Genomic DNA, 26819 nt, shown 5'->3' with positions numbered 1-26819 from the left:
AGGCAGGCATGTCCCCGAGCTCACATGCGAAGGCGCACGGGGCCAAGCTTGATACCCGGCGAGCACAGGCCACGCTTCGCAAGTGGGGCAAGACCGTAAAGAGGCAAAGACTAGAGCTGAAGGAGCTGAGGAGTCAGAAGGATACCTCTCAAGGATTGGGGGAAGGTACATCGCACCAATCCGAGTCCTCCCTACTTGCCGAGCCAGACGTAGATGAAATCGCTGATCTGACCGGCAGTGATGAACGTATTCTTTTGTCTTTTCTGTGATAGGTTCTCTGAGTATGTATTGCCACAAGGGCCAATGCCCTCTGCCAGATGTTACAGGCGTGTCCGTGTCTACTGTCGGTGGCAAGCATGTGCTACTAAAGGCTGGCGAAGTCCTGCCGTCGCTCTCACTATCCGATGCCATTGCTCGTTTCATCACTTGGCTTCAGTCCATTGGTGGTTCGAAATCAGTTCTTATTGCACACAACTGCATATCCTTTGATATGCGTTTGTTAGTGGGTCAGGTGAAGCTTGCCCTGGGCAGTCTTACCTACAGCAGCTTGTCGCAGCAATTGCTGGGTTTGCTGATTCTCTACTAGCCTTGAAGCAGGTCCTCCCTGGAAGGCAGTCTTACAAGCAAGAGGATCTGGTCAAGGACATCCTGAAGGAAGAATATGCCGCCCACGGTGCCGATGCAGATGTCGACGTCCTCAGAAAATTGGCACACAAGACAATCCCGTAAATGTTCTACTTCAGCACAGCAGACAAGTCGAGTTGGAAACTGGCATCCCGACTTTATTGCAGGAAAAGGATGGCGATGGGCGTGTGCGAGTAACAAAGAGTTATGCTACTGCAAAACGCATAGCAGATCATCTAGCGTCTGAAAGACCCAACACCAGCAACCCTGGTTTACAGACCGCTCCAGACCATGCCAATACTTCAGCAGCTGCAGGAGCGTCCCCAGTTTCGCCTCGTGCTATGCCGCAGTTATCTGCCCAGACATTGGTGTTGTACCGCCGGAGGCGCGAGAATGAATATGATCTGCCTGGTCCACAATAGTGCACATTCCCCTCAGGCGACACTATTGTAGGCCCTCTATACCTCCTTTCAAGATTTTTGAAGGCTTAGCAGCTGGATTTTTACACATTTAGTGAGAAATCATTGATTTTTATTTTTGCCAAAACATAGGACTGGTACAACCCCCCCCCCCCCCCCCCCCCAGCTTAGGAACCACACAACAGCCCTATCCTTGAAATAGCCCAGAACAGTTCTCTAGGTGTCTGGCCATCTGAAAACACAAAATTCAGATTGGATTACTTTATTGCTCTCTCTTCGGGGTGGAGCCATTTTTAAGGCATCTGTATGATTATAAAACCAAAAGCACGAGATCCCATTGACTCAAGTGATAGAGAATAGAGACTACATCAGCTGAGAGAGAGAGAGAGAGAGAGAGAGAGAGAGAGAGAGAGAGAGAGAGAGAGAGAGAGAGAGAGAGAGAGAGAGAGAGAGAGAGAGGCAGAGAGAGAGAGAGAGAGAGAGAGAGAGAGAGAGAGAGAGAGAGAGAGAGAGAGAGAGAGAGAGAGAGAGAGAGAGAGAGAGAGAGAGAGAGAGAGAGAGAGAGAGAGAGAGAGAGAGAGAGAGAGAGAGAATTCAACTAACCATGCGGAAGATTGTGTGCGATCGGCTACTGCGTTCGTTCATATCCGTGCATCCGATATGACGGTTCTCTGCAAGGTCATAAACATGCACAGGATGTTGGTCACACACTCAATATAAATGTGCCAAAAGCACATTCCATTCCACCATTCCACTACAAGTGAATCCCTATAAGAGTTCCTAACATGAGTCAATGCTACATAAGTTAAGCTGAGGAATTGCTCCCTTGTGCAGAAAGGTGCCGGCGGCATTGAAATTGGAAATGCACAGCACCCATTGATATGCTCCTGATTTCAACTGACACCAGCATGGATAAACACGCACATGATGGTATAACACTGCATGGCATAAGATACTACAGGTAGACTCCCTCTAATTCGAATACGGTATAATTCGAACATTCCGTGTAATTCGAACTTTTTCGTCGTACCGATCTTCTGCAAGTCACTTCAAGTCAAAATCGAATGCATAATTCGAAGTACGAAAAGTGCGCCGGTTGGATAATTCGAACCCAGTCTTCGTACAGAAGAGCTGTTTACAGTACATTGGCTATGTCCTTTGAACGCTTATTTCGAAGTGAGATTGAGTTGCTATCCTTGTAATTCGAAGTTCATTCTTTTCTCCTTCTCTAGCCAAGAGTAGCTCAAAAATCGATCGATGGTCCGCTGCAGGATCGACTATAGCGTTCAAGAAACCCACCTTCTCTCGAAATTTGATTCAAGCCCGTGCGAGGCAAATTGCAAAGGTTTGATTGAAGACGACTTCTTCCTGGTGGCTGACTCTCTTCGTGGATCTCGATGGCCTTTCTTACCGCGCCAGCTCGTGCGCGGAGATGTTGGCGCACAACAACACTATTGTCGTAAATATTGTCTATGCCTTTGCTCCACTTCCGTTCTTCAGAACGACGTGCTGCTGTCCAACGGCCTTTCATGACGCGGATTAGGCAGCGCAGTTCTTTTCCGTTGAAATTGTTTCAGGAAAGCTACAGTGACTGACAACTTCTTCACTAGAAGATGAAGATAATGTCAAAATGATTTTGTGTCAATCCAGTGTTTTGATGATCCGTTTTACATGACCGGTACCTATGTTTCGTTGATGCAAATAAAAATGTGCAAAAAATATTCAGCATGCGATTTCAAGCATTTTGACATACATATCAGTGCATGGGGCTGCATTTGGATAATTAGAAGTTCTGGATAATTCGAAGTTAGGGCCTGGCAATTTGAGGTTCGAATTAAAGGGAGTCTACCTGTAATACCGAGTAAGCCAAGGTGCATCGATACAGTAGAAGACAAACGAGAACTACAATGTAGTGAAACAGAGATCCTACTTTTAACTGAAGTGATCATATACCAAAAGATCAGGCAAGGGCATGCACCTACTCACTTTCTCCGAATTTCAACAGGCGCAGAACTTCTTCAATGGACGTGACGTTCTCCTCTCGGACATCTCCAACATACACCTCACGCTGGACACACACACGCGCGCGCACGCACACACACACGCACACGCACGCACACGCACACACACACACACACACACACACACACACACACACACACACATACACACATACAGCAAAGTTAACAGTGCACGCCATCAAGATCTTGTAAGCTCGCAGTTCAAGTGAAGCCCATCCACATGTATAGATCAGCACTATGCCACAGTGTGCAGTAGTAGTACAGGTCAATGCATGCAGAACTGCACGTGTTGCAGAGCATCCAGCATACCATTAAAAAAAAGTATTGCTAGTACTGTAAGTTTGGTTTACTTTCCACAACTGTAGTGACTACAGTGCATTGGGTGGCCGCTAGAGGTTCACAAAAGCAGAACGCATACATAGGTCCAGACTGGCATGCACAGAAAGTACAGAACTACCGACTAAACCCTTCTTACCTGGGCGTTTTCGTGAACTTTTAGGTTAGTACTGCCAGGGTTCAACAGGTCGGTGATGCACTGCAGAGAATAGACAATAGACATAATATATGTTCAGTGGCTGGATGTATTAGCAAGTTAAGGTATAGGGAGTCAGACATACAGACACACGGACACACACACGCACACATACACACACACACACGCACACACACACACACACACACACACACACACACACACCTTCCTTCCTTCTTCTCCACTGCCATAACTGGCTAAGTGGCCCCATACGGGGCAGCTCTTGAATTAGCGCTGTCTCCGGGAAGCGGCACCAGGACCCGACGACTGACGTGACGGCGCATTCCCACGGGTTATAATTGCTATTGAACGCCGCGATGTACAACGATGCCGTGCGATATCCTGACGGCGGCGGAAACTGCGGTTGCACACACCGCAAAGCAGAGGCTTGTCGACAGGCTCTTGACGGGCAAGTACAATACGATCCACCCCATCAAGGCACTGGGACTTCCACTCACGGCGATTACTTGCCACGTCGAGCCAGGAATTGGGCTCAATGCCAATTGCCGCCAGGTCGGTCCGCACCACGTCCTTCCATCGCTTCCTCGGACCATGGGGCGGGCGCTTCGATGGCAAGGAGCCAAACAACAGCTGACGAGGGATGCGGTCGCCCCTCGGCATACGTGCCATATGGCCCAGCCACTGCAGCCGCCGCCTGCGAATCTTGTCAGCCGGCTGCTCCAAGTCGCCCCACCATTTCCGCACCTGCAAATTGGAGATGTGCTCATCAATCTGGCGTGCACGACCGATGTGCAAGATCATCCTCAAGCACTGATGGTGAAACACGTCAAGCCGCTGCAGGTCCCTTTGCCGTGTTGTCCAAGTCTCAGAACCATACAGGAGGACAGCCAGAACAGTGACGCCATAGACTACACGCTCGATGCCGATGGTGAAGTCCGAGTTGTAGAACACTGCATCCTTCAAACTGTGGAAAGCGCCCGATGCAGCAGCAATCCTACGCGACACATCATAGGTACACCTGGCATCCGGTGTCACATGGCATCCAAGATAACGAAAGGAGTGCACGTGCTCCACCGTGCCGTTTAAAGGTGCCATGTCCTCGTTCACCACCCCAGTCCCAATAGCCATGAACTTTGTCTTGGCCATGTTAACCTTGAGCCCAAAGGCAGAAGCAGTAGTCTCAAACCCAGCGAGTGCTCTCTCTGCACCGAGGTGAGTCTTGGCAAGAAGTGCAGAGTCATCCGCAAACTGGCATTCCGTTAGTGGAGCCCTGGTGTATGCTCGGAGACGCGTGTTGAACAGTCTGTCCTGACGAAACTGACAAATTGATAGTCCAATCTCGTCGTCACCAGCTATTGCTTCATGCCATTTCTCGACAACAGCAAGCATGTACAAATTGAAAAGAATCGGGGCCATGGTGCATCCTTGACGCAGTCCGTTCCCCACCGCAATCGGCTCCAACAGCTCGCCACCAATGCGTATAGATGCTGACATGTCGACATGGAACGATCGAATTACGGAAACCAGCACCTCTGGTACGCCAAGCTTTGCAAGCACCCTCCACAAGGCGGCCCGCGGCACCGAGTCATAGGCCTTTCGGAGGTCAATGAATACTGCGAATCCCTTGGAAGAATGCTCATGCAACTTCTCCGCGACTTGCCGAACAGAGAATACCATATCCGAGCAGCCCCTGCCTCTGCGAAAACCGCACTGAGAATCAGGCAGATACTGTTCCCCAACACGCTGCAGACGGTCCGCTATAAGCCGTGCAGCAAGCTTGCCAACCACGTCGAGAAGGGCAATCCCGCGCCAGTTATCAGTCAGACTCAGATCACCCTTCTTGGGGATAGGGACCAGGATGGCATCCACCCAATCCTGCGGTACTCGACCAGCCCGCCATACCTCCTCCAGCAATGCCTGCAGCTTACCCAGTAGAACAGGACCACCATACTTCAGCATCTCGGCAAAGACTTCAGAGCTACCACAAGCTTTGCCGTTCTTCAGTGCTTGCATGGCCTTACGAATCTCCACACGGTCGGGAACATCCGCAAGCTCCCCCAAGACCGGACGCTGGTGAATAGAGTCGAGGGTTTCCACGTCAAAGTCGCTGACGATATTGAGAACTCCCCCAAAGTGCTCCCGCCACCGCATGTTCGTGGCCTCGGGGGTGTCACAAACCTGTCCCATTGAATTCTTGATCGCTGTTGTGACCTTCGGTTTTAGTCCCTGAAACGCAGCCTGGATGTGTCTGATGCACTCCCAGCCACCCTTGGACGTGAGGCTGAAACGTTTGCAATCCTGGGCCTTGTTGAGTAGCCATTCCTGCTTGACGCGTCTGACTTCCCTCCGCGCGGAGCTGCGGGCACACTTATAGGCATTGCAATCACTGACTTTGCGTGTAGACACCCAAACAGCAAACAGCCGATCCCTCTCCAGTAGGAAAGGTTCAAGCTCTGCCTGACTATCCCGAAACCACTCCGGCTGTCTACGGCTCTCTCTGCCCAAGCAATCCTCTGCAACCTTGATAGTTGTTGTCTTGATGGTAGTCCACCAGTCATCCAAGGATGGCTCATGCGACCAGGCTCCCTCCAACTCTGCATCCAGCATGTCGCGAAAGACCCTACGAGTGTCCGGTTCGTCATCTCCGCCAGGCTTGCACAACAGCTTGGACACAGCAATGGGTTTTCTGATGACAGCACGGGTACGATGGAAACAGGGATTCTCTGCCAGGCGCAATTTCATAGCCAAGAATTTATGATCGGTATCACATTCCGCAGACCGGATGACTTGGCAATCAATACACTGGGAGCGTCGGCACACACACACACACACACACACACACACACACACACACACACACACACACACACACACACACACACACTAGCGTGCACTGCTCTTACTGACCTAAAGCCTGCATGCACAAGTGCACATCCACACAGCTTACCTCATTGTAGATCTCCAGAAAGGACACTCGAATGAGAAACATGCGATTGGCACTCTGTGAGCAAAAATACAAAAGAAGCAGGCAGCAGTTATTAAAATCCTCTTCTCCCCTTTCGATAGAACTGAAGGCAACAAGAAAGGAAGGCTGGTTGAAATCAGAGTGAAATCGCACAATAAGAAGTCACCAAAAGGTTGGAGTCGTGATTGAAATGTTTAATTAGCGGGATCACAATCCCTGTTTTAATGATGTGCACTAGTATCATTATTTCTTAGGTATACAATGTGCATTGGGTGGGGAAAAGGTATGATACAGTATGAAATACACCTGAAATGAAGTTGTTTCGAACTTGTACTACCTCCGTATACAAAAACTTCGTGACTTTTTTGAACGGTGTTTTGAGCAAGAACCTGCTCAACGAACGGCGCCAAAGGCTGTCATCGACAACCCACGTCCATGTCAAGGTTAGTTTGGTTGATCCCGAACAGATTCTCCACGGACGCCATGCGTGTGAGGACGTTGCCGACAGAAACTCAAAAGTCAAATGAAAAAAACTAACACTTACTTGCTCGAAACTGACACAGTGACGAAGTGTAGCTCGTGGCTGGAACACGGAGTCACGCGGCACTCGCTGCCCTGAAACTGGCCAGGCTCGTACTTGCGGTGCGCGGCCCCATAGATCTACGCAGCGTGAGAACATAGATTTATTTCGCTCGCACGGCAAGATGAAACATTTCAGCCGTCGTGCAACCAGCGCAGACTCAGGATCAGAATGTCGATGGCCTTGCTTTCTTCGCCTCTCTCCAGTCAGACGTCTCCTTTGTCGCCAAGGGGAATCGCAGGGGCCTCCTCGAAGCCATTGTAGAATGCTTGGGAGGATTATCCTGGCGAGAAAATGCGAAGCGTGTGGATGTGCTTGTACGACTCGTTTCACGGCATAATGGAGGTCGCGGGTTGGAACAACTGAATATAGTCGACACCGATTCGTACACAGCTCTAGAGATGAAGAGGACGTAGCCAAAGTCCAGCGTGGGATCATCACTGCATGTGACAAGAATCTGAACGAAATGCGAGCGGAAGCAGCGACTGTTGACGATGCGGAGTCGGCGTCGTCAGGTGACAATGACATGAGCGACGAAGACTCTGAAAAAACTCAATCTCATTCGTCTGAGTTGCTTTTTTCTTTGTGTATAGCTTGTAAACAGGTTAGACAATGCCACAAGTGTTATTCCGAGTCAAACGGAACAATTCCAGAGCTGTGCGCAGCTTTCAAAAAAAGTCACGAAGTTTTTGTATACGGAGGAAGTACTAACAACCTATTAGCCTACATAGCAAGCAGTTAAGAACACAGTAGACTAGAAGGATAGAGGCAAAACAATGACAAAGCCCATTGCTAGAACGTGTGCATGAGAAAGAAACACAGAGGCGGAGCTCCTCACCTCGGAAATGATATTGAAGATCTCGTCAAGTGCCAGATGAATGATTCCTGGCTCGCGGTTCGAACCCATCATAGTGTGCGTCTTACCGGAAGATGTCTGGCCATAGGCAAATATAGTGCCTGGAGGTGGCACACAAGGCAACACAGCAATAATCCCATGCCTGGGTTATGCATGCTCTCATAGGCATTTTTCACAGTACGGTACTGAGTGCATTGCAGTAGTAGCTACCAGCTCACACTGGCCACACCTTGAATATCCATGGAAGCAGGTGGACCTGGGGTGAGGTGGGTGCACAGTTTCAACTCACCGTGGAATCCTGCCAACGTTGATTGCACAATGGGCTTGGCAATGGCCTCAAACACGCCACTGTTGGTAGATGTTTGGTCAAACACATGGTCTAGAATCAAAACAAGACAGACATAGGTAGTGAAAAACAAAGTAAACATCTGATGCCCTAGATTGGGATATGGTGCCATGGCTGTAAAACTAGTCTGGGGATACAAACCCCATGTTTCCCCATTGTTCCGGTGGCTCAAAACAAAAAAAATCCTTGGGAAAACTGAGCAAATCTCCGAGAATCTACAACCTGCATACAAGACAATGGCAAGGGAATCAAAGAACATCCATAGTGCGCCACTTCTACGGTAATAGCCAACCAACACTGGATAAACTGATGAACTCTCAGTTGGGTTGGACTCACATCAGTTCATAAAGCCTAGCATCTATGGTACAACACACTGTATATGTATTCTGTTGTGAATCGATGACGGGTTGGGCAATATCCCAGCTACTACCATGACTGCCACTGGATAATGTACTGTAGATGATACGCAAGTAAACGTCAAGTGGACTCGCTCCTCTACAGCTCGGTGCCATCATGGCATAGTACATACACGGTGCAAACCCATGTTATAGCCCTCTCTCCCTCCCCCATGGCATTTGGTAAAGACCACACAGGAGTGTTCAGTTACAACACACAGTGGGATACCAAACAAAGATGTGATCATGTACCTGAGTCTGACCATTGCTCTTGCCACGCGATTACGTCTAACAATAAACATTCTCCTTCACTAACGCGAGGTTATGTATGGGCGACAGCGTGCGTTCCGAATGCTGTATCTGGTAGGTTGGGTAACCCCACTGTGGCACAGAGTCAGTACGATGAACTTTTAGGGGGGATCACTGCATACTAGTACCAGATACTGGATCATGATGAGTAGAGAGCATGTGTCATATCGGCCTCGGCAGCTGACGGGTTCTCCCGGGCTGTACGACAAACTTCCCCGGGTTGTACGACGAACTAACTACTCTGCCGGTACTAGTTTACATGTTGGGTGAACGTGTTCCCCTCATGAGCGCACGTTTGTACGGCAGTTGTCTTTTGTATCTACTTGTCACTTTTATCAATGCATGGGCCGCGGGATGTTGTATCTGCTAACTGTCTTATCGTATACGCTGGCTGTTTAGTTAATTCATAAATAATACACATTTCTCCTTGTCTTCTCCCATTGGTCAATTCTGCATAGCAACAAGCTCTCTATGGTCTGATTGGTTGGTTTTTCTCGCCTTTGCTACGCCTTTGTCTAACTCGATCCTTTTTGTTATCATATAACTCCTGCTGCTTCTGATCAAAAGTGCCAACCTTCCTTCGACCTTCAATCTTGAATCGAGCTTGAAATCACAGTTACTCTCAACCTTCTTCGAATGACCAAGGTGAGCGTGTGTGGCTGAATGGATACTTGGATCAACTATATTGGTTGATGACCTGGTGGGGTTACTACGGCAATGCGAATGTATATGTTGTAGCCTTGAGATTGGAAGGGAATGGGTTGAGCCTGAGATTTCAGCGCCGAACCGTTTTCAGATTTTGATCCCAGTTGATCTGCGGACCGAAATTCTGAAGGAGTATCACGATTTCCTTGGTCATGTGGGTATGAAGCGGATGATTGCCCAGCTTTGCACTCGGTTCTATTGGCATGGAATGAGTCGTGACGTGGAAGATTGGATCGGCACGTGCACGTCATGTTGTCGACGCTCCCGGCCGGTTGGTCGAGGACAAGGGGCACCCTTACAGGTGTCCTGGGCGGGGTATCCCTTCGAACGTGTGGCTATGGATTTGATTCCAGGACTGCCTGAGACTTCAGGTGGAAATCGTCACATTTTGGTCGTTGTGGACTACTTCACAAAGTGGGTAGAGGCGTATCCGTTGAAACGGATGGATGCAGCGACTGTTGCATTGGTATTTGTGAGCGAATTCGTGTCCAGATTCGGAGCACCGGATAGCTTGCATACGGATCAAGGTGCAAACTTTGATTCGAAACTGTTCAAGAACGTTTGCGGCTTGCTTGGTATCAAGAAAACGCGGACAACGGCTTACCATCCGTCGGGTGACGGATTGGTAGAGAGGTTTAACCAGACGTTAGAGCGATTGCCCTCACACTATGTTCAGAGAGACCAGCGTGATTGGGATGTCCAATTACCCGCAGCATTAATGGCGTATCGGGCTACCACCCAAGCCAGCACAGGGTACACGCCGGCATATCTCCTCTTCGGCAGAGAGTTCTGTCTCCCGCAAGATGTTGCATATGGTTTACCGCCAGCTGAACAGTTGGATGAACCTACGTATGTGCGTCAATTGCGGTCCCGTTTGGCGGATGTGCACACGACTGTGAGGCACAAGCTCGGTGCAGTGCATCGACATCAGGCGCATCTCTATGATCATAGGGCTGTGTCGGTGGAATTCGCGGAAGGAAGTCTGGTATGGCTCTTGGTATCCGCTGTTCCGGTTGGAACCAGCACCAAGTTGGCGAAGTTATGGAAGGGACCGTTCAAGGTTTTGAACCGGTTGTCTGATGTTGTGTATCACGTCCGTGATATGGGATCAGACTCGACTACATGCCAAGTTGTGCACGTGAACCGCTTGAAGAAGTGTTGTGTACGCCCAACACATCTCGCTACGGTTGTACGTCGAATTCATCTCCGACAAGGAACCCGATCAGAGCTGCGTCACCACAACCGAGCTCCTACACGCCTGATACCACAGACTTGTTGCATGCGGAGAGAGCAGGCGGCCGCGACGAGCAGTTTGGAGGAGTAGAGCTACTTCCCATTGACGCTGCAGTAGCACCGGCTGATGTCAACCGTCCAGCTCAAGGAGTACAGTTGCTTTCCACTAACACTGCAGCAGCATCGGCTGGTGTCAATCGTCCAGTTCGAAGAAGGAGACCACCCCAGCGATTGGAGTACGACTAAGGATTGCGGGACGCAATCTCCCAGAAGGCCGGGGAGATGCCATATCGGCCTCGGCAGCTGAAGGGTTCTCCCGGGCTGTACGACAAACTTCCCCGGGTTGTACGACGAACTAACTACTCTGCCGGTACTAGTTTACATGTTGGGTGAACGTGTTCCCCTCATGAGCGCACGTTTGTACAGCAGTTGTCTTTTGTATCTACTTGTCACTTTTATCAATGCATGGGCCGCGGGATGTTGTATCTGCTAACTGTCTTATCGTATATGCTGGCTGTTTAGTTAATTCATAAATAATACACATTTCTCCTTGTCTTCTCCCATTGGTCAATTCTGCATAGCAACAAGCTCTCTATGGTCTGATTGGTTGGTTTTTCTCGCCTTTGCTACCTTTGTCTAACTCGATCCTTTTTGTTATCATATAACTCCTGCTGCTTCTGATCAAAAGTGCCAACCTTCCTTCGACCTTCAATCTTGAATCGAGCTTGAAATCACAGTTACTCTCAACCTTCTTCGAATGACCAAGGTGAGCGTGTGTGGCTGAATGGATACTTGGATCAACTATATTGGTTGATGACCTGGTGGGGTTACTACGGCAATGCGAATGTATATGTTGTAGCCTTGAGATCGGTATTGTGTATGTCCGGCATGACACATGCATTCAACCACAGATACTTAGGCTGTGTTTACATGAAGCGTTTCAACCCGGGTTGAGTTCGACCCGGGTCAGATTTCAACCCGCCATGTACACAAAATGAATGGCGCGTTTACATGACGCATTGCGCTTGACCTGGGTTGAAATTTCGCCCCGGGTTGATTTCAACCCTCCCCCCAAGGGGAGGGTTGAAATCAACCCGGGTCAAGAAAATCGTACAAACGTACTTCTGTGCGTATCTCGCGCCAGGTTTGAACAGCACTGCACATGCAAATTTCGCGCGAACAGATTCACGTGACCATACAGGACTGTAGAAGTGGACTTTTGGCGGCATATCAGTATTTGACCCGGGTCAACTGTCTTCATGTAAACGCTCACCTCTTTTGTCTATCGTACAGACTTTCAACCCGGGCTGAACTCGACCCGGGTTGAAATTTCTCATGTAAACACAGCCTAAGATACATAATATTTTACAAAAGAGTACATAACCAAGGTCAAGCTGTGTACCAGATGTACTCTTGTCTTGATTTTATTGTGCATGTAAAAGCAAGAGTACATGAAAACCGGTTTTCATGTACTCTTGGTAAAAGGCGTAATTACCGTAGCAATGATTATGTCGTACGTCAACTGCTACTACAAACATGCACTGCGGAAACTGTTCAATCAAATAAAATACTCACCAAACGTGAATGAGGCATTCGGGACTTTCGCACAGGTAATACTCCGGCCAGCCAATTTCCAATTAGCAACAGCATCGCTTGGCTCTCTGTGAAAATGAAGAGATTCTTCCTTTCATTCATACACTGGATAGTAACCTGTGAGGTTGTGCACACAGCAAGTTGGCAGATTTTGACTTACCTGGGCAATAGAGGCCGGAGCCTCACCGCAACATTGACGGCATCCATGGGCAGCCAAAGCTGCGTGAGAGCTACTTCAGAATTGCAATTTGACGCGTCCTAGAAGTAACAGTCCCCTCCCATGTCGAACAAAACATCGTCTTTCTCTCACTTCTCAGTGCAGCACAACGTAACGTTTCGTACACTTGTGCTTCTTTCCCTGGCCTAGCCTCATCATCTGCAGATCTGCAGCATGAAAAATCCGTGCAGTTCGATTTTCAAACTTGCCGCCATCGCGGACACAGATCGCGCGAGACACACAGTGTTGTGCCACCATGACAACAGCCGTTATGTCGCGTGACTCGATCCGTACGCGCACGCGGTAGCAGGTCCAGGCCAGCACTCAGTCCGTGCGCCAGATTCAAAATATCGCACTCTATCCGTGTTTTTTATTTTCCAGAGTCAGTGGACTTTGAACTTTTTGAGCTATTTCTTGAGAATTGTTAGTTTCTAGTCATTGCAAGGTGGGCCTTACAAGGCCCTTTTTCGTTCGAGTTCAGACCTGACACGCCGTCCATCGCCGGATAAGGCAAACTTCTATCCTCAGTTTCGAACGTTTTCTCGCCGGGTGCTTCTGTCCCATGCAGCATCACGTCTTCTCCGACTGTCGAAATTTGAATTTTTCTTTACGCAGGACTTTAGTTTAGTGCCGTCAAGTATTCCAGGCACGCGTAGTAACACCCACTACAACATCCAGAAGAACAAGCCTTAGTCTTTTAGTATGTGGTCTCTCGCCGGTGTCCAAGACCAAATAACACCACACCGACCAATTTTCTAACCTCTGTTTTTCTCGCTATTTACATGTATATGGAGGACAGTTGGAAGCATGTAGCACTCACAATGAACACATCAGGACGGTGTAATAATGCCACTCAGGTACATCATGGGCGTGTATGCATTCCTGCCTGCGAGTTATGCCAAGCAACTCGTCTGGACACCAGTGCACACATCCGACAAATGCAGAATATTGGAATATTTTGGTAAAATAGTGAACGGCGAAAGGCAAAAACGCAAATTGCAGCCACCTACAGACTAATATCCACATACGCTGGCTGTGTAAAGGAGTGTCAATGAGAATCTTCATTGCGTTACTACAGAAGTGTATGAAACGGAACGTAGCGGACGAGCTCAAAAGTGAACGCCGCGCCAATATAGGCGGCATTGCAGCACATGTAAAGACAGTTATGGACAAACAGGCACAGATGAACTGTTCCCACTATGAAACGGTCTCAGCAGTTCCAAGGAGTAAGAACATGACAATAGCATAGAATGATGTCTTTTGCAAGGAGTGCTACGAGGCACAGCTAGAATGTTTAATAGTTGACAGCAGTGCAAGCATTCACAACAAAGCTATTACAGCTGATCGCTTGTCACACTCAGATCTGCGATAATCCTCTGGCTGAGCTAACAGCAGTACTGGGAGAACACATGGATGTTTGCACACTAGCAAAAGAAGCGAGTCATTCTCCTTCTGCGGAAAGGCTGCAATACCCAAGGCCCTCTTCGTGCTGTTCTCACACAATGCCAAGACGCGTTAATAGCCAAGGTCCTCTTCGTGCTGTTCTCACACAATGCCAAGACGCGTTAATAGCCAAGGTCCTCTTCGTGCTGTTCTCACACAATGCCAAGACGCGTTAGAGCACGATCCACCTGAGAAGACACACAGATCGCACAAGATAAGGCAGTATTTTAAGTTTTTAACGACAGTAGGAATAATGCATGAAACACAGAAAGTAATTAAATGGAAAAAAATTGCTCTGCTCTTTATATACTACACTTTTCCAATGTTATACAGATAATACACTGAACTCCATGGAAGTGGATTTGGTTGTCCCTATTAGTATAATTGCAGTGGGTGCTGCTTCACTTGAACCATAATTTTGGTTCCAGTGAAGCAGCACTCACTGCAACAATTTGCAGAAAAATTCCTCAATCGCATCGTCGCGCATCACGTCGCAGAAGTGATATCATGCATCGCGCTTTAGAATGTTGGCATGGCTGGGCATCACTGCCGGTAGTTCTGCCAAGAAGACGTAACCCGGATTATTAACCCCTGGTGGATCGGTTACACACAGAAACACAGCAGGTTCGAGGCAGTGTCTGCATGCGATACACCATGCACACAAACCTTCATAAGGCTCTTATGAGAAAAAGCGCGCTTTGAATCTGAAAACCACAGCAGATCGTTGACGCACTGCCCCAGCCGGTATCCCAGTTTGTCGCTACGTAATGTGGGCAGCAAGCCCCTTCAGACCCCTCGTGCAAAGTTGCATGCTCTTGGGGCTATGGACTCTTGGTTCAGCCACCAAAATATGAATGCAGTGGAGCTGCGTCAGCGGCGTACATGAAACGAGACAGCATTCGGTTCGTTTCAATCGATAATATCGACAAAGAATATATTATTACAATGACACCAAGAGAAGCTTTCATGGCAATTAAGGCCAGCATGTCCATCCGCAGCAGCAACGAGGGTACATCTCAAGAGAATACAACTACAAGTCCATACCCACTAAAATGTCATGCAAATTTTACAATATACAGAGTATAAAAGACATACAAATTTCGCACTTTCGGATTCCTCAACAGTACCATCCTAAGCACAGGCACACTAAACGGGAAGAGAACACATTTATTTATGACATCGTATTCTTTTGGATGCTTCTTTCTTCTTGTTGTGCTATTTTCAACAAGGCAACACTTGTGCTCGTAAAAATACTAAAAAAACAATTTTGAGATTCCACTTAGTGCCATCGGTTATTCCAGGCAGGAATGCTCAAACCATTATCATCACACTACACAACAATATGTACTTACTAAGGTCCGCCATGAGAGCTTGGTGTCCGCGGCTCTAGGAAAGCGCAGCTCGTCTACTTCTCGATGCCAGTCGGCGAAACCAGCAAATCGGGGAGAGCAGTTTCTTCCATAAATAAAGGCCAAGATGGCGTTTGCGATTCAAATTTTCTACTCGGCGTCAAAGCACAACATTGAACTCATCATCTTCCATTGCTGCAAAGGCAAAGGAGCGAAGACAGGCCGCGAGAAAGGCCAAAACAATTGCCAAATTTCTCCCCCAACTGCCATTGTCGTCATCATCTTCACCAACACAGTTTTGTGCAGACTTTTTCCCGCGGGATCGGACCCAGGAAAATGAAAACGGCCCACTCAGTGGCCTGGCGCACGGACTGCACTTGACAACTACATTTTTTACTTCAATTATTTCAAATAATTCAATGCCAATGCGCGTGAGCTGTCTGAGCAGCAGCTGGCAGCATGCATGCAGTGCAGTTGTAGTTGTCCAGGGAGTCGTGAAACACCGGTATTTTACGACTCCGTGGAGTTGCCAGGGATCGTCACACTGTATTTGACGACTCCCTGCCTTGCCATTGAATGATTATTTTTAATTTTGATTTCTTATCCCACGCGCTAAAAAGTAGTTCTTTCTGGTACAATCCGCGCTATATACATGTATAGGCTGCACGCACTGACACTTTCCCTCCAATCATATGTAGCTAAACCATGATGTACGCCGTGACTTCTCAATTTCACCGCCATGTATTGGTCCCCACCAGGGAGTCGTATAGACCCGGGAGGCGACACGAGGCCTTCCGGGCCGACTATGATTGACTCGCGGCACTTTCTCCCACTTTTCCCTCAGATATCCCCGGTGCGTGCCCTGAGTTATAAACCAACTACTCCGCGTACTTATGCCATGGGACTTTGGGAGTGCACTCCTTGGCCTGGTGAACGGACTCATGCAGGATCGATAGGATCGTGGGAAATCGTAGCTCGAAAAGAAGAAGAAGAATGAACTACTTTTCCAAGTAATTAGTTGCATTTGATGATCGTGATTGAGGCAGAGAGTGCTGCTGATCGCGATCTAGATCCGGGTCAAGAATCACCTCCTGATCCTAAGGAAACCTCAGCTGACGTAGATCTACGTTCTCTTCGCGTGAACGCTCAGTCTGTATTGGCTTGGGCCACAGGTATGGTTTGAATTCTAATTTTCTATGTTATTATATTTTTCAATTTGTCTTGAAACTTTCAACCTTGCTACTTAGCGGCTTCTGATCTGGTGCACGTACTGCATAAAAAGTTGCGAATAATCATGAATTGGAAGAAATACTTGTGGGTTGATAGAGTGCAGTACTTGTTCAATGGTTTCTACAGAGCGTTCCGAATCCCAGCCGCTAAAGACCCACAGAAGGCAAGAAGTTTGCGTTGCAAAGCTGCTGTCCCGCCTGACTGCGGAGAAAGAAGACTCGTTTATGGTTGTTCTACAGCCGCTGCTGACGTCCATCAGCTCTGTCCTGCTCCCAGCTGCAGATAGGCCTGGATTTCAATGAGTCGTGTCCCAACTCCGGTGTGAACGATTTCCCGACGTCAAGACGAAGTGGGGTCAAGTCATGGGTGTTGCAAGGAAGCTGTCACAAGATGATCCGGTATTGAACGGTAGGTTTTGTAAAGCTGCTCTAACATTTGGATCCTATAAATTATAACATTAAATTATTATTTGTATTCACGAAGCCTTGCCCAAGACGTGCGACATAGCGTGCGTTCGTGTGTATGTGTGTGCGTGCGTGTGTATATTGTGTGCGCGCTTGTGTATGTCGTAAAATCCCGCCAGAGCACCCCTACCTCCGGAACCATTCGAGTAGATCCATTTGGGGAGGGGCGGATGGGCGAGTCCTGCTTGCCGCATTCAGTACTGCATGAAAAAGTACTCACCCTAAGAAAACTGTGCGTGCGTCTCGTACACCCAACAAAAGTCAAGAGCTGGGAGTCGTACAAACCCATCAAAACCCTAGGGTGTGTGCGATCTCTGGTCAAGAGGGTGGGAACTGCTGCGTACATTTCCAACCAGGTCGTAGACGCATCTGCAGTACAGTACGACCTCACATTTCACATAGTCATACGAGGATACAACTCTATTGATAGATAAGATAACGTGCTTGTAGATCTCTGCCATGCCAAAGTTGCATTCAGTAGAGGTAGTAGTCTCTGTCAAACGTGTTTGCCATTGGCTCACGGCACTTGTAGCAGCTGATCGGACGATGCAAATGGACTCCCAGTCCACATTATCTGGTTCTTGATATGCCTTCGAAAATATACCATGGCACGCACTTTCCACTGTTGTTACATAGGGCCGGACGTGTGTTGTCCTGAGCTTGCCACGATACTTTCCGATCTGTCCATCTCCTCTCTTTGTTAAGTTGAAATTATTTGAAGAGCTGATGGCTGGTAACTTGCTGGTCAGCTGGTAGGAATACGTTTGCAAGTGTTGCTGCTGATTTGTACATTAAATTGCCGGAGTGACGTGGCCTTGAGTAGTCTTCCCCAGCAATGAACTGAAGAGTAGCATGCGTATTGAATTCTCTTGTTGCCGGTTCATCGGCCCCTCTCCATGACACCGGACTAGACTGAATTTCTGGCGTCCCTTCATCGGCCTGCTTTTCGCCTCGAACTTCACGAGTCTTGAAATCTGGACCCAACATAATAAAAGTGGGACTCAATTGCGCAGTTCAGACGATAAATTGATGCAATAAGGGGTCATCGCAAAAGTGATTAGTCATCCCTGCAAAAAAACATCATTCATTTCGTACTCGGACCTCCTCTCCACCCTCCGAAATGAATGGACGACGAAAATCGCATGCATGTACATGTGTATGCATAGCGTCAGTCGACTGAGATTTTAGCTCCCCCCCCCCCCCCCCCCCCTGGAACGATCTTCGTTTCAGGGACGACCAAAAACTTGTGTGACCACTGACTTTCTTTCTCTGTTATCAAGCAGTATGCATTATTTGTAACAGTAATTACTTGTCTGTGTCATGTGGATGCATTGTCTTATTTCCTTTTTCAGGCTACAGCACAACCGAGAGAACGAAATGTACGTCGCAATCAAGCTATGTCGTTGCCATCTTCTATTTGCCATGCGTTACCTGATGTGCCAGCCTGCTATGTCGGATACCGCTAACCATGCATCGACTAGGCGCCAGGCGTGAACTGATGGTGGTGGTGGTGGTGGTGGTGGTAAGAAGGAGAGCTCTGTGCCAGAATAACTTTGCAGTTTAGAGAGCGTGTCTGGGCAGGCGTGTATTTACCCCCATATTGCCAGGTGTGTATTTACCACCATATGAACCAACCATAAGTGCAGTTGCAGTGGAGTCTTCAACTTCATTCTCCCGAGTCAAGCTCCTTCATCTAAGAAGAAGATTGCCTGATGAGTCCAGCCGGGACGAAAGGTACGTCGCAATCAAGCTATGTTGTTGCTGTGTCATCTGCTATGCGCCATACGCTACCTGATGTACCAACCTGCTATGTCGGACACCACCCACCCTGCATCGACTAGGCGCCAGACGCGAACTGATGATGGTGGTGGTGGCGGGAAGGAGAGCTCTGTGCCAGAATAACTTTTCAGTTTAGAGAGCATGTGTAGGCAGGTGTGTATTTACCGCCGTATGAATCAACCACAGTACGATCAGCTGACGTTATAACTTATAAGGATGATCTCGTGCAGCGATATTATTGATATTTTTTAAGTCTTTTCTAAGGACTCTCCACTGCAGCGTTTTCTTTCCACTCGGTTCTCTTCTTTTCATCGCTCAGCTTGCACTTGCAATGCTTATACATACTGATCAATCCCGTTCAATTTTCCGTACGTTTTTCTCAAAATCCATAGCGTGGACGAAGTAGTGATTTTCCGTACAAATATGGAAAATACGGAAGGTTGATAGCACTGTGTTGAGGCAGCTATTGTTGACTTTATTTGGAATTAATTCTGTCGTATTTGCACACATTCCTGAGTGCATTGTATTACTATTAGCATCCACTGTGTGTTATCTGTGCGAGCTTCTAACCTTGTGAACATTCACCGAAGGTTCGGTTGGTGGCGCACAAGATCTCCCGGGATGGCTCTTGTGGGCTCTCAGCCCTGCGTTCACTGCATACTATAAGTTGAAACTTGGCAGAACAGTTCAAGTTTCAATTTAGGCCATTTCCTCACTCTGTGACTCCCAATATTTCACATGTGCAATGATTATAAGTATTGTAGATCACTGGGACAGCGCCACTTTGTTAGCCGATGTTAGTCCTGAAGAAAAATTGACTTCATTGCCCTAAATGTGAGAAGAAATTGGGACTATTTGTGAAGGAAAACTTTGGAAAATGTAATTTCGAATAAAAGTCATTTCGTTTATCTGGATAGGTCCAATATTTCACAAATGTGCAATATAAGTATTGTAGATCACTGGGACAGGGCAACTTGGTCTGTCGAAGTCAGTCACGAGGAAAAAAATTACTTCATTGCCCTAAAGGTGAGAACAAATTGGGACAATTTGTGAAGGAAAACTTTGGAAATGTAATTTCGAATATAAGTCATTTCGTTTATCTGGATAGGTCCAATATTTCACAGATGTGCAATATAAGTATTGTAGATCACTGAGACAGGGCAACTTGGTCGGTCGAAGTTAGTCACGAGGAAAAAAATTACTTCATTGCCCTAAAGGTGAGAACAAATTGGGACTATTTGTGAAGGAAAACTTTGGAAAATGTAATTTCGAATATAAGTCATTTCGTTTATCTGGATAGGTCCAATATTTCACAGATGTGCAATATAAGTATTGTAGATCACTGGGACAGGGCAACTTGGTCGGTCGAAGTTAGTCACGAGGAAAAAAATTACTTCATTGCCCTAAAGGTGAGAAAATATTGAGGCAATTTGTAAAGAAAGGATTACCTCATCTTAGGTGGTCAAAGTGCCTCAGAGTTCGAGTGGCAGTGCAAAGCCAGTGAGTAAGCCAGTGAACAAGACCCTTTATTAGTGAACTCCTCAGCGATGGCCACAGATGGCTGTATTTCGGCAATGGAGATCGAAAGTCTGACCAGAATTGTTCAGCGAAAGGACGAAGACGACGCTATGTACGGATTTCCCGGGCGCTATGACCTATGAGGCTATGTACGGACGTGTCCCACACCGAGCAGGTCGTAATATTTTGAATCGTTGAGTCGATCATGGTTGTGCACAAGTGATGCGCGTGTCGCCTCCCGGGTCTATACGACTCCCTGGTCCCCACAGCGGTTGCCGCAAACCGCAGTAGTCATGATGTACTTGTGCATGTAGCTCTTTCAAGTTCAACACACACCTCCAGATGGCATTCCTTGGCTGAGGACCTGCTCGTCTACCAACACAGCTACTTTGACCGCTTTCCTCTTCTCAGTTCTGCTATGCCACGGTTTCTGGCCTCACGCCGTCTGCCTATCATCCGGAAGAGCTGCTGATTTCCATCATTCCGTCATGCATGTGCTTACACTTTTAAAATTAATTAAAGTCTTTGTAAGATCATCCTCAGCCTATCATAGCTATTCGGGTAGCTACCATGAATGGTCATAGAGAATAGTTACTAGTGAGCCAAGAGCTGTCATGTATTTCTGTGTTCACAGGAAAGCTTATTTTAAAACAGTCGAATATAGTTATTGCAAAATAAGGTAACTTGTCCTCACGTTAGCCATGATTCTGTTCGAGAGATACTTGCTGTCATAAGTCCTTACAACCAGGCTACAATCCCCCCCCCCCCCCCCCCCCCCCCCCCAGAGACACTACACCAGTGTAACTTAAGGAAGAACTGGGCGTCAAAATTGGGGCTCACTAGAGAGGACATGGGGCACAAAAGCTTGGGCAATGTGTGCCTCACAACCGCCGGGAATGCCCCTGGGTTGAAACCGCGGAAAGCCTCAGAATGACATCAAGCCGAGTACATACCGGGTACTTCCAGTACCCCCCCCCCCCCCCCCTAAGAGGGTACAACTCTGGATAGTAGATACCCTTTCCGCTGACGGCGAAAACTCACATCATGTGGTGTAGTCTTCCCGTTGTACATGCACTTTCCCAGCCCATTTTAGAGCCCAGTGGAGTTGAACTTGAACAGCACTCCCTGGCAGAAACCCACTCAGCTTATGCAAGTCATCAGCATCCAGGAGTCGTATGATAAGCAACTCCATGATCTGAGTATGATTATTTCGATGTTTGGTTGTCTAACCCCCTTGCGCGCTCAAAGCGAAACCCTGCCTCCCTGACATCCGCCTATGCCAGGCATCAGAGAGAAAAGCACCAAAGCATATGAGGATTGGGTTCTGCACGTGGAGCATGCATCATTCGTGCCTGTTGTCCTCAGCTGCACTGGTGGGCAAGGCAAGGCAAGGCTGCCCTCTATCGCAGGGTTGCCGCCTTCCCTCACTTTGGAGAAATTCAGAGAGCCCGGCTTTCTCTTCAACCCTTTCTCTACTCCGTGCAAAGCTGGGTGTTCCCTTATCCAATCAACAACAGCAGCCATACGTGATCCCTACTGCCATCTTGTCCTACACCCGGCATCCGCCGACCTGGTTGCTGCGGGGTGGGACTGGCCTGAATTATTTTATCATACCTTTTTTGTTTTGTTTGCATGATTTCTTGTTTTTTTCACTTGGTTCTGTTATCATTTTTTAAATTCCCTGGACCGGACGCACTGCGCCCCCTGTCCCCTCCGTGATCCGGGATACAGTGCGCTACCCGGGATAGTTCGTTTGTAGACTGGTAGTCCGGGGGCCAAGTTAGGAAAAAGTCACGTCTAATAGATTTCGTTCCGAGTGAGAGGGCACCAAGTTTTTGCGATTTGAGTGTCAAGTATCTTCAAAATGCTGCAAGATGGTATGCCATTCAATCAAGATTTCCATCGGGAAGGTCATACAATGAAGGTGGAAAGAATTGATGATGGTTGCCATGGCAACAGATCAGTTAATTCAAATTTACAGGAGAACTATGCAATATTTTGACAACATTCCTGCTGGATATAAACATATCCAATACGTATGACTGGTTGGCCAAGTTTGACTGAAAACAAATAAACTTCAGGGCCTCAAAGGTGAATTATAAAATCGGATCTACTGCAACTATACATTACTGTACATACGTAATTAAATATGCATGCATACACCGACAACTGTACAAATATATTGGTGACCAGTGTACATGTGACATCTATAAAGCCTTTTAGAAAAGAGTTAGAAATGAATAGAGCAATCTGTGACCAATGGTGATCTAATGGATATACATGTACATGTATGTATGGCGAAGAGGAAAATGTAGAGGGAAACAGAGCACGCCAAAGCAGTTCTCTCTAAGTACCTATCAGTTGGTAGCAACAAAGAGGATCTTGTGGCATTCTTTGGTGGTGAAGTGGCAGCTCCCGGACAACCTGAACAAGGTGCCCCCAGGCAAGGAACTGGTTGTCACTGCGGGCCAAGAGTGCATAATAATTATTGTCAAGTCGGCTGGTGCAAGCATGGCGTCTACTGCTGCGGAGGAGTTGCTGTTAACCCAGGAAGCGGCTGACACCAGACTGCTCCTTCATGCAAGGCATGCAGCTGTCAGTGGGTATGAGACCGTTCTGATAAGAACACGATATACCGATGTTGCCATCATTGCTTGTTCTGTTAGCCATGTTATCCCGTGTACGTTGCTGGTGGAGGTTGGTGCAGGTTGGTGCCCCCCCTTTTTTTTACTAAGGCCACAGCTTCCAATCATGACATGCAAAGCAGCGGTGCAGCATCGCAGGCATGAATTGTGGACGTGGTGACGGGGTCTGATGTGCTCCACCGATCTAGGGTCTCGGCTTCACTGCACAGCAAACGCGTCGAAAGAAAACGGAGGCTAATAATTATCGGGAGATGGGGGGGGGGGAGAAGAAGAGAAGAAGGAGAGAGAGAGAGAGAGAGAGAGAGAGAGAGAGAGAGAGAGAGAGAGAGAGAGAGAGAGAGAGAGAGAGAGAGAGAGAGAGAGAGAGGGAGAGAGAGAGCGAGAGAGAGAGAGAGCGAGAGAGAGAGAGCGAGAGAGAGAGCGAGAGAGAGAGAGAGAGAGAGAGAGAGAGAGAGAGAGAGAGAGAGAGAGAGAGAGAGAGAGAGAGAGAGAGAGAGAGAGAGAGAGAGAGAGAGAGAGAGAGAGAGAGAGAGAGAGAGAGAGAGAGAGAGCTGGGAGAGCTGGGAGATAGAAGAGCACAGTGCTCTTGGTGATGGGGACTGCGAAGGATAGCAGGTTCTGGGACATGTGCATGGGAATCAGAATATTGGTGATGATGGCAGCAGGGTTATAAGGTAAGCAGCTGAACACTAATAAAAACAGGGAAAGCGTTGGTGAACCGATTCAAAGTGCATCAGTAGCAGAGAGCCAGTCCTGAGCAAGAAGGTGACGGTACGCCTTTTTCTCAAAGCTTTGCATGTGGGGCTGGGCGGGTGGGTGGTGGAACAGGTCTGGTGGCAGGGCATTCCATGTTGCAACGGTGCAAGCAGGGAATCCTTGGAGACAGCTATTCCGGGTGTTGGCAGGCAGGCCAGTTGTCATCTGGTATGGATGGGAATCATGCAGCTGGAGAGACTGACGGATAGGTCTTGTCTCGGGGGCACGGTGAGTGGCTGGTTTGGGCAGCATCTGCTTCAGAGGGCTGGATGCATCTAGATAGCAGAGCTTGTAGGTATAGGCAAGTGCAGCTACCAGGCGACGGAGTGCCAGGCTAGGGAGCCAAGTACCTGCTCCGATGATGTAGAGGGCCCTTCGCTGGATCTGGTCCAGCTTCTTAAGATGGGACGAGGGTGAGCCCATCCACACTAAGGGGCAATACTTGAGTGTGGGTCGCACAAAGCCGTTGTAGACGCGTTGGCGGCTCTCGGCGACCAGAATGGGAGACGCTCGCTTCAGGAAGCCAATCCGCTGGTTAGCATGGGAAGCTAGGGAGCGGAGGTGGAAGGAGTAGCTCAGGGTGTCGTCAAAGGTGACTCCCAGGAGTTTCAGCCGACTCTCTTCACTGACCGGTGTGCCGTCAAATGTTGCTCGAGGGAGCTCCCAGGGCTGGCGATGGTGGCCTATAGACATAGCCTGCGTCTTGGAGGGCTCAAATTCTATCCTCCACTTATGTCCCCAACGGGAAAACGCATCAATGCCCTGCTGGAGGAGCTCGGAGCCACAATCAATGTCAGCTCTTGATGTGAGGCAGTGGAAGAGAGTTCCTGGGTTAACAGCAACTCCTCCACAGCAGTAAACGCCATGCTTGCACCAGCCGACTTGACAATTGTGACTCTTGGCCCGCAGTGACAACCAGTTCCTTGCCTGGGGGCACCTTGTCAGGTTGTCCGGGAGCTGCCACTTCACCACCAAAGAATGCCACAAGCTCTTCTTTGTTGCTACCAACTGATAGGTACTTAGAGAACTGCTTTGGCATGCTCTATTTCCCTCTACATTTTCCTCTTCGCCATACATACATACATGTACATGTACACACTAGTCAGAACAACAGATGGCTTGATCAGTCACAACAAAGTTTCATGCCATCTCAGGCATGTACATGTACATGTACATGTATATCCATTAGATCACCATTGGTCACAGACTACTCTATTCATTTCTACCTCTTTTCTAAAAGGCTTTATAGATGTCACATGTACACTGGTCACCAATATATTTGTACAGTTGTCGGTGTATGCATGCATATTTAATTACGTATGTACAGTAATGTATAGTTGCAGTAGATCCGATTTTATAATTCACCTTTGAGGCCCTGAAGTTTATTTGTTTTCAGTCAAACTTGGCTAACCAGTCATACGTATTGGATATGTTTATATCCAGCAGGAATTTTGTCAAAATATCGCATAGTTCTCCTGTATATTTGAATTAACTGATGTGTTGCCATGGCAACCATCATCAATTCTTTCCACCTTCATTGTATGACCTTCCCGATGGAAATTTTGATTGAATGGCATACCATCTTGCAGCATTTTGAAGATACTTGACACTCAAATCGACAAAACTTGGTGCCCTCTTACCCGGAACGAAACTTCAAAAATAATCCCCCTGGCCCCCAGACTATGGGCCAGGATCAGGAGAAAGCCATGAAAACCTTTCCTTTCCCAATTCCACAATTTCGAGGTCATAATCATGACTACTGGTACATATAGTACAAACACCTTTTACTACTCCCTTCTGTATTACTTGTATTAGTATTATAAAGTAAGTAAACTATCGTGTCCGTTCCCAAAGGAAACCCACGGCAGCCACTAACACCCGGTAAACCCTAGCGGCAGGTGCAGCGCCTAACGGTGGGGGTGAGGGTATGTGCCTGGCCACAAGTTCTCGTATCTCAATCACGGTCTTTGTCTTTGACCAACCCACTGTGCCTGCCTGGTCCTGCTGTATCATGCACACATACTTTTAGGTGCAATTTCAGTGTCAGGGACCTGTCAGGTTTCAGGTGTTACGTAGAATTACATGTAGGTGACCAGCATTCCCTTCACATACTCATACCCCAGTGCCTTTTAGGTGCATTTTAGTTAGCCCTTTGTGGACAATGCTCGAAAATAGGCAGATTCTCGGCTCAAAAAGCAGTGGCTTTGGCAGAACCAATACAAACCGGGGCCTTGTGCCAGTCACTTCCTTGAATTCTGCTCATTTCTTTATCCACATACCAAAACATGCTTGAAACATACCAGAAAAAGTACCATGATTCTGCCAATCTTTCTGCTGTCCTTGAAGTACATGTATAATAGTAATAGTAATAGCACCCATGGTTGAGTCAACCATGGGTGCTATTACTATTGCCGGTACTACTATACATGTACATCTAACATGTTTTTCGATTTTGACAGCATTGTTACAAGGCGAGGACGCATAGTGCTCCTGACTACAACCATAACCCGGTTGGCAAGAGTCCCGGTCTTGCGACCATTTGAACCGTATTGGGAAAACCCAGGTTCCTCTCAGGACCCTCTTTACTCTAGGGGTTGGTAGGATGTAGATTTTTTCTTTTTTTTGTGTTGTAGATGTTATCGTGTTGCCGCCGCAGTTTTTTGAATTCTTTATTCTCACAGTTGTTGTTCACGTTGTCGTGTCCTTGTAACATGCTGTCAAAATCGAAAAACATGTTAAACTACCAAGCAAGGCTTCTTTTATATACTATGCATGTACATGTATGTAAGTTAGATGGTGCCACCAGATGGTTCACATCACCCGGCTCGATGTTCGGCCAATGTTACCAGTGCACATCAGTAATGACCAGGGACTTGTAA

The 26819-nt window shown here is 47.8% G+C and overlaps 1 protein-coding gene and 2 long non-coding RNA genes across 3 annotated transcripts in view; 1 reads left to right on the top strand and 2 right to left on the bottom strand.

The window, feature by feature from the left end:
* The window catches only part of LOC135805712 (uncharacterized), a 37290-nt gene extending 24389 nt beyond the window's left edge, over positions 1-12901 (bottom strand). The window contains exons 1-8 of the mRNA XM_065319797.1: positions 12700-12901; positions 12522-12607; positions 8248-8337; positions 7941-8059; positions 6505-6558; positions 3540-3599; positions 3030-3111; positions 1647-1714 (exon numbers count right to left, since the gene is read on the bottom strand). Of these exons, the coding sequence (XP_065175869.1) occupies positions 1647-1714; positions 3030-3111; positions 3540-3599; positions 6505-6558; positions 7941-8059; positions 8248-8337; positions 12522-12607; positions 12700-12746 (606 nt within the window). The 5' untranslated portion in view covers positions 12747-12901. The remainder of the gene's footprint in view (positions 1-1646; positions 1715-3029; positions 3112-3539; positions 3600-6504; positions 6559-7940; positions 8060-8247; positions 8338-12521; positions 12608-12699) is intronic.
* A 794-nt stretch (positions 12902-13695) lies between these two features.
* On the bottom strand, positions 13696-15920 carry LOC135805711 (uncharacterized). Its single transcript, XR_010551166.1, has 2 exons — positions 15552-15920; positions 13696-14387 (listed from the first exon to the last, which is right to left on the bottom strand). It is a non-coding gene; the product is annotated as an uncharacterized LOC135805711 (long non-coding RNA).
* Positions 15921-16309: 389 nt separating this feature from the next.
* LOC135805710 (uncharacterized) lies at positions 16310-19556 on the top strand. The gene is made up of 3 exons (XR_010551165.1): positions 16310-16720; positions 16905-17186; positions 18595-19556. It is a non-coding gene; the product is annotated as an uncharacterized LOC135805710 (long non-coding RNA).
* Positions 19557-26819: the final 7263 nt, after the last annotated feature.

The sequence above is a fragment of the Sycon ciliatum genome, chromosome 1 (assembly GCF_964019385.1).
Source record: "Sycon ciliatum chromosome 1, ocSycCili1.1, whole genome shotgun sequence".
Classification (NCBI taxonomy): domain Eukaryota; kingdom Metazoa; phylum Porifera; class Calcarea; order Leucosolenida; family Sycettidae; genus Sycon; species Sycon ciliatum.
The sequence above is the reverse complement of the archived record's forward strand: the minus strand, read 5'-3'. Positions and strand labels throughout refer to the sequence as shown.